The sequence below is a fragment of the Lepisosteus oculatus genome, chromosome 7 (assembly GCF_040954835.1).
Source record: "Lepisosteus oculatus isolate fLepOcu1 chromosome 7, fLepOcu1.hap2, whole genome shotgun sequence".
In the NCBI taxonomy this organism is placed as follows: Eukaryota; Metazoa; Chordata; class Actinopteri; order Semionotiformes; family Lepisosteidae; genus Lepisosteus; species Lepisosteus oculatus.
Window position 1 is genome coordinate 15,837,335 of NC_090702.1, and position 12,797 is coordinate 15,850,131.

At 35.6% G+C, this 12,797-nt stretch overlaps 1 protein-coding gene across 2 annotated transcripts in view; it reads left to right on the plus strand.

Moving 5' to 3' along the window:
• The window catches only part of sema3d (sema domain, immunoglobulin domain (Ig), short basic domain, secreted, (semaphorin) 3D), a 193,395-nt gene that overhangs the window by 148,923 nt on the left and 31,675 nt on the right, over positions 1-12,797 (plus strand). For both annotated transcript variants that reach the window (XM_015352729.2, XM_006633618.3), the window contains exons 4-6: positions 10,749-10,811; positions 11,317-11,436; positions 12,533-12,626. In XM_015352729.2, coding sequence (XP_015208215.2) covers positions 10,749-10,811; positions 11,317-11,436; positions 12,533-12,626 — 277 coding nt within the window. The remainder of the gene's footprint in view (positions 1-10,748; positions 10,812-11,316; positions 11,437-12,532; positions 12,627-12,797) is intronic.

Genomic DNA, 12,797 nt, shown 5'->3' on the forward strand with positions numbered 1-12,797 from the left:
TAAGACATACCTACACTTGACTAAAGACAGCACAGTGTCTCATCAGAGTAGTTCACTGGGACTAATCTCACAGGGTTCGATGGCTTGGTTGGCTTATTGTTTTAAACTTGTTCTCTCTTTCTGTCTCCGCTCTTCCTTTCTCTTTCTTTGTTATAGTCATACTTTTTTATTACCACATAAGTGATTCTCACTTATTAATGCTTAAAATATACTGTAAAAAACATTAAAACAATAATACAGTATATTGAAATATTTACAGAATTATGAGTACATACATTAGAATACAGGTTTGACAATCTTTTTTTAAAAAAATACATTTTTTTTAAACTGATGTAGATATTTTTATATATAATTGTTTAATGTTTATTTTCAGAATAAAATAATATATGATATTTGGTAGTATGAGCTAGATCTTTAATGATTCCCAATACAGATTAATTTAACTACCAAAGCATGGTAGCAACAAAAGCTTCAGCATCACTTTTAACCCCTCCCTTTTCTACTCTCAACACATTTCTTCTCTGGCATGTTTCTAGTTTTTCTGCTTGAAGGCAACATTCACAGAATTTACAGGCCCTGATATTTTCTTATCTAGATTATTGTAACTCCCTTTTGGCTGGTCTCCCAGCCAACACCACCCTCAGATTCCAGCACATCCAGAGCTCTGTTGCTCTTCTTGTCTTTTCTTTCCCTCAATTTTCTTATGTTTCTCCATTACTCCTGTCCCTTCACTGGCTCCATGTTGCTGCATGCAGCCAATTAAAGTCCCCTTCTGAGAGTTGTCAGATGTTCTCATTATATCTGTCATTTCATACAAATCTAAATCATACATGTCATATTTTTGTGACTTTATAGTCAAATGTTGTAAACAAAAACATCTTCATCCCTAGTCAATGATACTTCCAATTTCCTATTATTATACAAAGATGTGCAATGTTTAGGTTGTATTCATTTCAATGTAGCAATGACAAAAATATACAATGTAAATGGAGAAGTAAATCTTTATGTAAAATCTGTCTTTTTCATATATTACTAGAAACGAAATAATGAGAACAGGCCAGTGAAAAGTGTCTCATGAGCAACTAAACTGACAGTGATGAAAAAATTATTACAGAAAACAATAAAGGAGGAAAATCAGTGGAGTATTTACAAATGACATTGAGGCATAAGTATTACAAAGAAACTGGTCCATGCCAAAAAGAGCAAGGAAAAGATATGCTGATGAAGAATATTTAAAGTGATTACACAAATTTGTAAACAATTTGATAAAATACCCATGGCCTACATCACCAGGTCATTTGCTTGTTTGCCACTGGAGATCAGAGATTTTCAGGGATCTGGACAGGCTGTGAGGTCTGCTTGTTTGCAGCTATTATCTTTTAGACACTGACTTGTCAGTGTGGCTGTGTTAGGTCTTTGCTCCTTACACCCGATCTTCTTCTTCATCCCTCTCACCCACATTTCCCCATGTCAGTTTTAACCCTGCTTTTCTGCACTCTCATGACCTCACCTCACTTGAGTCTTTCCAGTGGATGTTGTTAATTTACAGTGACACTCAGGTAGTGCTGAGGGCAAGAAGTTAAACTGTCAAAGCACTGAACACTTACTGGAGTGCCCAGGCAAGAACTACTGAACCAGTGAAACATCATGATTAATATTTGGCTTTATCCAAAGTAACTCTTATTTAAAACTGCTATTAAACTGTAAACCTAGAACACAAAATAAAAGATAGGGAAGCACAAAGACACTGACAAGATACACAGAGTTACTATGAAAACAAAATTAAGGATAGCTGATTTTACACTCTGAAAAAAACATAACAACAACACACGTTGTTTCCTTTTCTTCTTACAGATTAACACCAGGTTATGTTTGAGGTGTGATTACACACTGTTAAATAGTTCTTTAAACAGCTTTAGATATTACTAAAATCAGAACATCATGTATATAGTTTGACAGACCTTTTTAAGGTTTGTTTTCTGTCCTTTAACAAAATGATGGCAGTTTAATTTTCATGATAACTCAGCTCTTATAGAACTTTAAGGACTCCCTCCAACAGATGTTGATCTTCAACTAAAAGCACTTTAAGAGTGTAGAAGAAACAAAAGTATTCATTGTTCTTTATTGTAACCTCAAAGTAACCTCAAAAACCTCAAACTATTACGTTTGCATCCTGGAATGTGCACAATTACTCCTGTAACCATGTTTCTCAACAGAAGGCACTGAACAATAGGATGTCACCACTGCTACCAGGGGACAGAACATCGACACCTTGCTTCCACCCTTTCCCTGAGGAGGCTGTAAACAGAGCTGGTGCTCGAGTTATGTTCTGTTCTCCCTTTTTCATTTAGACATCCCACTGTAGGGATCCGATGTGACCTAAGGAGTCTTTTTAGGGAACCATGGTTACAGAAGTCGCCTAATGTTCTGTTCATTTTGAGTGGTAGCTACAAACTCATGGGTTAGTATGCCAGTGCTGATGAATGATACAACTAGAGGACATGTTTCAGAAGTGCTGTGCTGTCTCTATAACACATATGGGCAGCAAATGAAATGAGAAAACAGTTGCATACCGACAAAAAAATGTGTAGCATAAATGATCTGTGATCTGAAAGAGGACCTATAGGTTGCAATTTCTTTTAATAGAGTGTGCCATCGCTTGGTCTTTAAAGCTATGACCTGTGATCTTGTTGTTGTCAGGCAACAGAAATTACATCAACAGTTCAGTGTAAGAAGAGCTACTTCTGCAGTTCCTTACAGAGCACCCTAGAACCTCAATGGCTTAATTGCTGGTCAGAATGGTATATCACCTGAGTCTGATCTATGTAACAGATCATAATGTGTTTAGACACTGGTCTTAATCTGAGGCAAAGAGAGAAGCGTGGAATGTCATCAACATCGAGATATGATTCACATGAAAAATGTAGATGATTTTAGAAGAAGAATGCCAGACTATGGCAAAACAATGCTCTGGAGCTGTAACAAGAAAAATGTAGATGAACATTGTGCACCAAAAGAGTATGGATATCATTAATATTTCTTGCATGCCAGCAGCACAAACAAACCAGCCTGGGTTTTGACACCTTACATAGGTGTAGGTGAGGCAGACCTAGGGGCAGGTCCAAGGTGAAAGCTCTTATCTGCTGCATGAGACTTCAAGGTGAGACCCAAGAAGGCGGTATGTTGTTCTGGTGCAAAATGAGTGTGACCCTGAGCCAACGGAGGGGTCTAGAGCAGCAGCTGTATTAGAGCCTGTCTCTGGATGCTATGCAAATCAGACAGTCAAAAATAAAAAAGAATTCAAAACACTTATGCCTTGCAGCTACAAATACTGTACCTCTTGTGCACTTGGAAAGCAAGAGCACAAATGGGTCAGTGTCCAGGATTCTTGCCTGCATCAGCAAAAGTTTGCAGTGCCCTCCTGTAAGAAATGCAATAATGTTTCTGGTAGCCTTTTTGGAGGCTAATATCATTTTAGAAACATTTGTTTTAAAACAGCCGCAGTTAAGCGTAGTTCGACTATGAGAGAACAGGATGTAATTCCTGATTGAAGGTCACCCGATATACTGTAGGGTCTCGACATTCATGAGGGCTTGGTGAAGAGAACCTTCCAAAATAGCCAAATATGCATATAATGCAAATAGTTGCCACTTCTATACCCTTGCATAATATACTACAGAATATGGCATGCTTGACATAAGCAACCCTCCCATACGTGATAAAGTACTAATGTTTTGGCTTTAAATTAATTAAAATGACATCGATCAATGGAAAAAACAACAGTAGTCACAAACTAATCAACTTCAATAAACAGTAAACAACATGAATCCTTCTTCTGCACCCAGAAGATGTCTGTTCTTTCTCTCTCTGCCTTTTACAGCTATTTCTCTGGCCCATAATTATAGGAACAGGTAAAAGATTCATTCTATGCTGGAAGGTAAGGAAAGAAAACACTGTGGCTGTGTAGCTTTCTACACATGCAAGGGAGAGAGGGAATTATCTTTATCTTGATAAATAAGCCATAGGAGAACAAAAGACAAGAGTAGGTAAGAAGGCACAGGGAGCAGCAAATCATAGATCATAGGGCTGCAACTCCAGGGCATCAATCGGAAGCAGGAAGTACAGATGAAGAGGCTGTGGAGGGGAATAAAGTGCAAGAAAAACAAGCAGGAAGAGAAAAAATATATAAAGAAAAAATAGTATCTTTTAAAAAAATTTCAAGAAGCCATATTAATCAACTGCTTAACCTAAAATAAAACAAGGATAACAGAAAAGAAAGGATTTTGGAACACTTGTTCCTTTTTTTTTAAAAACAGGGGAAACAGTTCTAATCATCTACTCAAAATTAGCACAGTTTTAACCAGTCTTATTTTTTAAATGTCAAAACAAACAGGGGGAAAAGCAGTCCTTTCTTTCACTTGTGTAGTTTATGTGCAGAAAGTGAGCAAACACTGTAAAATGTAAACCCGGTAGCTATGACAGTGTAAGAAAGTAGGGAGCAAGGGAAGTGGTTTGCCTTTGCCACCAGAGAGACACCAAATACAGACCAAGCCAAGGGAGGGGAAAAAGACAGCTTCCAGCTGGATACACAGATGCTCATTGAAAGATATTTAGCAGACTATCTCAGTGACTCACACTGAGAAATGGAAAAAAAGGGAGAGCAGGAAGCATCCCTGCCCTATATCTGCACAGAGGACGTCCTGATCCTGACTGGCCTATTGGTAGTTCGCTCTTGTCTCCTGGAGCAGCAATATTTCATAGACTGGTGGCTACTCTTCAGAATGATGATGGGGGAATGATGTCCTCTATTATAATGCATTGTAAACACAGATGATGAAGTTGTCTAAGGCTGATGACAAGCCAGTTTGTACTTCTTTTACGTGGAAATCTGTACAGTTTTTACTCTTAATATTCCATATTCAGAGTTCTCTGATACATCCAAGGGCATTTATATTAATTTTCTATGTCTTCTAGTAAAAGGAGTACATTATGGATTGACAGCTCACTTACACTTACATTTTCTAAATATAAAAAGGCAACAGTTATATGTTCAGTGAGTCAAAATCATAGTGAATTTGGGGATGAAATTGAATCATTATCAACAATTTTGTTTTTCTCCTTATCCATCTGCATATGAAGTTTTTTTTTAGTTTTGGAAATTTAAAAAAAACTTTAAAAAATCAACAGTATGTATTGGACAGCAATTGCATTCTCAAATCTGTCGACAAGATGACATAGATATATAGATTTTGTTTTTCTCAGGAAGTATTTAAGTGATGATGTTCAGAACTAAAAGCAATGCAAATAAGTTCTAACATGTGCAGTGTTATATATTTAATTACCATAGATATTACTGTTTTTCACTATCATTTTCTCTTATAATAAAGCATGTCTATAATTGCAATCACCATAATCTTGAATAAATCATTGGGAATTGCATTTAATTTTGATTAACATGGATATTACATTCTTGTGAATATGATTGTAATGTACTGTAGCATGCACTAATATATATCATGTAAGAATTATATGGATGGATGGATATTTGCCCATTATGCCTTCCAGCACTTAGGGGCTGCAACATCCTGTTGCTGTTACCATAACATTTGGTTTTTACAGGACAGAGTTGTTAGCCTTGTGCCCAACTTCCAACATGGAGGAGCTTGCACCCAAGATGGGACACGAACCCGCTACCCTGAGATAATGAAACTCATGCTTTACTACAGAGCCAGCTGGGGCACTAACAATCATATACTGCAACATATATGTTTATATACTGTACATATGTGTTGATATATAACATCTGTGCTATTTATTAATAAATACAAGTTAACTAATCTAAAATATAGTAATCTAAAATATTCTAAAAATGTTAATCGTGGTGGTGTATAATATGCTCATGAAATTAAAAGGCAGCTGTCACCCTGACCTGCATGACTTGACAAGGAGAACATCCAGATCACATAAATGTTCAGGTTAATTTAGTTTTAACACGGGGAGGGGTTCACAACTGGTGTACATCAAGTTGTAAAAACAAGTTAAAATTTTTTTTGGCATTCCAAATAGCTAATTTGCTAGACATCAATTGCCCTTAGACCTTTATTCATGTTTTACTCATCAATGTCACTAGTATGTGAGTTTCTGCTTCTTCTACACCATCATGGAGTGTGACATAAACGTGTGCTCATACATCACAGTCACTTAGAAAGCCTGCAGTATTGTTCAAATTTCGGCAGTAGCAGTGAAGTGACAGAATGTAGTGTTGTGTCTGTGTTGTATTTAGTTTGTTACTCCATTTACATTGGCTTAGTGCCAGAAGGCCCCAGTCCAGTTTCACTCCGTAGGAAAAACAACACGTCAGGAGAGTGAGGCTCCAGAGTCTGGCCTCTGCCGTTTTCTCTGAATGCTTGGCTCATACAGTGCAAGGGCAAAAGAGGCTGAAAAAACATGCCATTATAATCTGTTGCCCTCCACGGAAGTGTATGTGATACTTAATATTCCATTCCTTCCATGTCCAAATACAAATGACCTCTAATGTGGGGTAAAATCTTCAAATATCTCTATATATCTGCATCAGTGCCAGGGAGACAGGTCACACGTGGCTGGCCTTGCAGTTGTGTTAGAGCATTATTGGTCACGAAGGTTTTCCAATATCAGATGTCACGTGTTTTATTTTGTTTTCTAAAGACAGCTGGGCTTAAAGGGATTACTTACTTGCAATTTGTAATTCAGAGTTATTTTCGCAGCTGCTAACCATTTGTATGAGAGCATATTATTTATTCAATTTTGAGGTAGTTGTTTTTGTTTCAAATCAAGTTGTGAAAGTGTTGCTTCCTTGTCAGTGATGCACAGCAGGATTAAACTTACACGGTTTGTTGAGATCCTAATAAAAAAGAAGACTTGCCATACCCAGGGAAGTAAAAAAAAGTATGCAGGAAACATACGTATACAATGTTATCTTTTCAAAAATGTTCATGATTGCTTAGTGTTCCAAAATATTGCAGATAACTCCATATCTTAGTATGAGCAGTGTTATGTTCAAATTTTGTTTTGAACTTTCATAATTCACCAGAATTGCTTATCGTTAAAATATGTAATAATTTACTTACCTCCAAATCATGTTGTTTAAGTAATATATTGAAATGACTTGAGATGATATATATTTTACATAGAATTAGTCTACCAAACAATTTCCTCATATTATTCTGTGTGTGTGATGATGGCAGGAGCTACAGTACAGTACCTTTGCTCTCTGCATAGTTTTCTTTACTTTTCTGACTGAGGGTGTTGATGGAAGAACCAGGAGTCTTGCCCATAGAATTCCCACAGAGTCAAATAAAAGATTCCCACGCCACCAAACAAGCCAATTAATTCACTTCAGCAGACTCCAAAGCCAATGAAATATGTCAATCACTGTCAGGCACGTCTGGGGCATTTCTGAGAGATAATGTGTAGACAGGAATCAATTGCATGTGATTTGGCACTTTCAGTTGGAGAGATGCAGAAAAGATTTATAGCCTTCCAATCACATAGCTACCTCCACCCGCTTGGCTTAGGTACTGTACATAAAGTTAAAATGGCATTTCTGAGGACTTCATGCTAAAAGTGATTCAGATTTTTAGATTTCATTCTACTCTGAATATTAAAATCAAGAAAAAATGTAGCAACACATATTTTGTATAATATGATAGCTAATCAGCATGATATTTTAAAAAAGAGAACCTTTTTTGTGTTTCTATTTTCTCACTTACTATATGCATCCATGCTTCCATTATCACAAACCCACTTATCCTAGAAGCATAGAGTACAAAAAGACAAAACCAAGACCCTAAAGCTGTGTGGCAGTTGGACTAATTTATATTCCACCATTTGACCCAGGTACCTCAATAAATGTACAGTATACAAAATGTCCTTCTGTCTTAACAGTGCTGGTTACATTTTTGTTTTCATTCTTAAACTCCAGTGCCTTATTTATGAATGGTTAAGCTTCTGCTGCAGTTGATAGGGTTATTTCTTGCAAAATAAAGGAAAAACTTTTAATTTGTGAAATGAAGTAAAAACTTTTCATTGGGGAACTGAAGGAAAAACTTTTCATAATTGTGACATCCGTAATTAAGGACTAAATTAAAGTAAGTGAAATAAGTAAGTTTCTTCCATTACTTCAAAAACAAAAGCATATTTTTAAAGCTTATTTGAAATATATTCTTTGATTTTAAACCAATTTTAATATATTCATTTTCTGAACATGTTCTTTTAAGTCAATCTGCATTAGAGGTTAAGTTTTAGTTTTAGGTTTGGGTCCTTTTACTTAGTTCATAGCAGTTTACTTACTACGTGAATTAATTTCACAGTTATTTAATACAAAGATTTCTATCTCGGTTGATTCCAGTGTTTAGTTCCTTACAGTTGTAATGGCAATCACACAAATTGGAATAAAGTGTTTAAATTCCTAGTTTGTTGCTTTAAAAAAAATATATTGTAGACTGTTTTATTTATGTAGTGGAATAAAGTACAGAAGGGTGGCATGGTGGCGCAGTGGTTAGCATTAGACCTCGGTTGTTGTCTTTGTGGAGTTTGTAAGTTCTCCCCATGCTCATGTGGATTTCCTCCAGATGCTCTGGATTCCTCCCACAGTCCACAGACAAATCGGTAGGTGAATTGGTTTCTGGGAAAATTGGTTCTGGTGTGAGCTTGTGTGTTTGTCTGTGTGTGCCTTATGATGGACTGGTCTCCTCCAGGGTATACCCTGTCTTGTGCACCCATTGCTTGAAGGGATAGGCTGAGGCTCCTCTACGACCCTGAGCTGGATGAAGCAGTTATAAAATGGATGGGTGGATAAGGTACAGAAGCCTAGTTTTATTGCTGAGAACTTTGCCACCAGCCCGTGAGAATACAGAAAATTATTCCACATACAGTAGAATGAATGTGTGCTGGTTTTAAATCTGTCCTTTAAGCACTGGCTATCTAATTAGAACAACACCTTCAGATTGGCTTGGGGATTTGTTTTGTCTTTCAGTTCAAACTATTCATTCTGAAATTGCTTTTACACACTCCATATACAAATAAATTAAAAAAAAAACATAAAAATCACAGGTTCCTCTTTAACATTCTGTAGCCTACACCCGAAGAAGGCTCCACAGCCGAAATGTTGTGTTTTCTTTCTTCTCTTTTCAGCATGGAATAAACCTATTACTTGTTCCTGTTACTGATATGTGTTACAATTGTTAGGGTCAAACTAGAAGTTCAGTTAGGATATTTTTATACCACTCATGATTCATTAGAATTAGCGCCTCACTTATTTTGCCAGGCGAATATACACAACAACAATCTTGAGACAAGATGTTCTTCCAGAAGAAAGCTTCTATGTATATATTGGGTTAATTAAAGCCACTGTAAAACCAAATTGAATGTTCTGCATATTTCACCATATTATTGGCAGGGATGTTTGGAGTATCTTGACTAATTAATTTAACCAAGGTAAACATACTTCTCTCCATTCCTAAACTGCTGTAATCAGTGAGGGTGGTGTGCAGTCCAGATGAAAGTAATACTAATTCACTGTCAGCTGAAAATAATATTCCAGTAATAACATGACGTGTTTTGTACTGTATGTGTGTTTTTACATGCAATAACAAAATAGCTTTTAAATAAAAAAAAAATACTTTTATAAAGAGGTCTTGAATGTGAATTCCAGATAATACACATCGGAAAATAGTCAGACGTAGTCAGACATTGGTCTTATGGATAGTATTGTTTATAACTCACAGTGTTAAGATTTTACTGGAGAGAATTGAGATATAGAAATACTGTATCACTAGTAAGATAAGTATTGTTATAAGTTCAATGTTGAAATAATATTGCAAGAAAACACATTAACAGAATATCACTAAATGTTCAGAATTTTAAAATGTAATTATAATAATCTTTTAAATTTCTCAAAACATAAACTGCATGCTTAAGATTCTTTGAAGAAAGTGATGAAAGTAGTTGGCAGTTTTAAGAGAAATTCCAGAAAAATAGGCTATCCGATCTATGACTATTTCCAGATATGCTGTCAATTACGTTAGCTGGATCTGATCTGTAATGCTGTTTCCAGAGGTGAAAACTGGACTCGAACCAAAATGCATTATGGTAATTTGCAGAGTGTGTTGGTATAATGTTTAACAGCTCGAAGTCTTGGCTTTTGGTCACAAAATAAATATTTTATCTTTATCCTTCATAAAATGCTTCATACTTCAAAATAATTGGGCAAGCTGTCAGTGTGTATTGACAGGGCACAATAATGCAGCATTACTGTTTGACTAAGTACAGGATATTTTTCATTCAGTACCATTCATGAGAAAAAATATGTAATTACTGTTTAAATACTTGCCTCATTGTTACATATTATACCTGTACTCTTTGAAAGGGTCAGAGTTTGTGTACTGCATAATTTGGTGAAAAGTGTAGAAATGGACAGGAGGAGTGAAATACTTTAAAATCATTTAATAAACCTATTAATTATCTCTGTTTTACAAAAAATCCAAAGTAATTATTAAACTTGGTTTGTTATTATATTTAAAGCGTAAGATTATTTCTATTTATAAAAAATAAATCGATACACAATTATGTCACGACTTGGAAGAGATCCCTGCCACACTGCACTTGAGTAAAAAAAGATTATAGACCTTTTCTGCTGGTAATGAGATACTTACATAAATACTGTAAATCTTTGGAATGTATTTTATTATAATTTTTTTTTTTGACAGATTGAGTGGCCTGCTTCTAAAGAAAGAACAGAATTGTGCAAACTAGCTGGAAAAAATACACATGTAAGTGTAATAATTTGTGTGTAATTATACCCTTTAGGTTTCTTTATACTGTATTCCAACTAATAGACATGTTATCACATTACCAATATTTAGTGCTCAGACGTCATTGAGAATCAAAGACATGATTATTGTTACCCATTTTCTGGAAATCATTTAACATTAAAGGTGAGAATCTAAAAGGACGTAACACAAAAGACAAGAAAACTTTTTTGCTTTAAATATTTTGGAGAATGCATAGACTTTTGCACAAGAGCAAAACAGTTGTGGAAGATACGCTATCGGTATAAATCCCAAAGTTACATTATTAAGATGCTTTACTTGTTAATGTCTGGCAGGAAATCTGCTTCCCTTGCAGATATGTAAGCCAGATATTGTTGATGTTTTTTTTTTATATCATAGAGAAATTGGTTTACTTTTCTTTCTACTTTTTGATTAGCTGTGATTTTTTCAGTGTGACTGTACTCCTTTCCTTAGTTAACTAAGACTTTTCACTTTCTCCCAACAGACAGAGTGTGCAAACTTCATCAGGGTTCTACACAACTATAACAAGACCCATGTATATGCCTGTGGCACAGGGGCCTTCCACCCCATGTGTGCTTTCGTTGAAGTTGAAGGCCGTGGAGAGGTAAAATAATCTTAGTCACTGATGGCTGAGGTTTGCAGTGCATGGCAGAAACTGTGCTGGGAGCCATTCCTCAGCTCTCATCAAAGATATTGGTTTGACATCAAATTTTACTTGTAGATGCTTAAAATAAAACCGTTCGTTGTTTCAGTAATTACTGAAGCTAGTCATTGTCTTGGAAGAGAGCTGTCTGTGCAAATTATAACAAACAAAGTATGCTGACAGCTCACCGAAAAAGCAAACTGTTCCTTTACAATTCTGTCTTTTTCATATACTGTACACATACAGTATATCCATTGTAGCTACCTGCTGTAGCCTTGTTCTAACAACTCCAAAAACAGTTAAGCAACCACCTCTCCTAAATCTATGCTATCCCATGATCTCCTATTTCTATAAAGATGATCCTCTTGTTCAAATTATTGTTTCGATAACCTTACATATAATACAAAACTGGAGCAGGTAATTATAGACCAGTATGTCTAATTTGACTTATTGCTCTGTAATTACAATACCTGCTTCAGTTTTGCCACCCTTTTTATATACTGCTAGAAGGGTTTTGTTAATGATCTATTTTAATGTCTCTTGTAACCCTAAGTACAGCGGGTAGAATAAAATTATGCGTGCACATCATTGTGTGCTTCTAGTACCTATAATACTTTTCTTTCTTCTGGGTATACAGTATGTATTCCTTCTTTGGTAACCACCTCAGTTAAATTAATACAGCTGCCATTATACTGTCAGTATCCTAAAATATCCCCATCTTTAGCTCTACGATACTTTACTAACATACTTTACTGTGTAAATATACTATTTATTTTAGTTTCTATTGCAATATTTCAATGTATAAATTGACCTTTCTAACAGCCTTTTTAGCCTGTGCTTGCAGTTTATGTATTCTTTTCCTTTAACTTGATTTTGTTCTTTCTGATTTTGTCATGCACTACTGTATATAGACAACATGAAATACTTACTAAATCCAGTTAATGTTTTATATGTTCAAATTTGCTTTGAAATCTTTATTTTTACTTGTACATAAACATTTTTCCTATAGTCATTTCCACCACTGTAGAACAGTGTTTCATTTTGTCTTCCACAACAGGAAACTACATTCCATTTGAATACTCACAGTGTTGAATCCGGTAGACTGAAATGCCCCTTTGACCCACAGCAGCCATTTGCTTCGGTTTTAGCAGGTGAGAAATAACCTCAGGATTACATTTGATCCCAATCTGAGTCAAACTTCAGATTAGCCTATCCAGTTTTCCACTGCTGGTCTGGTGGTATCAGGCAAATATTAATTTTTAAGTGTATACAATCAAATGCATTCTTTAAAATGAGAAAAGTAGGTTTGGAATGCTACTGAG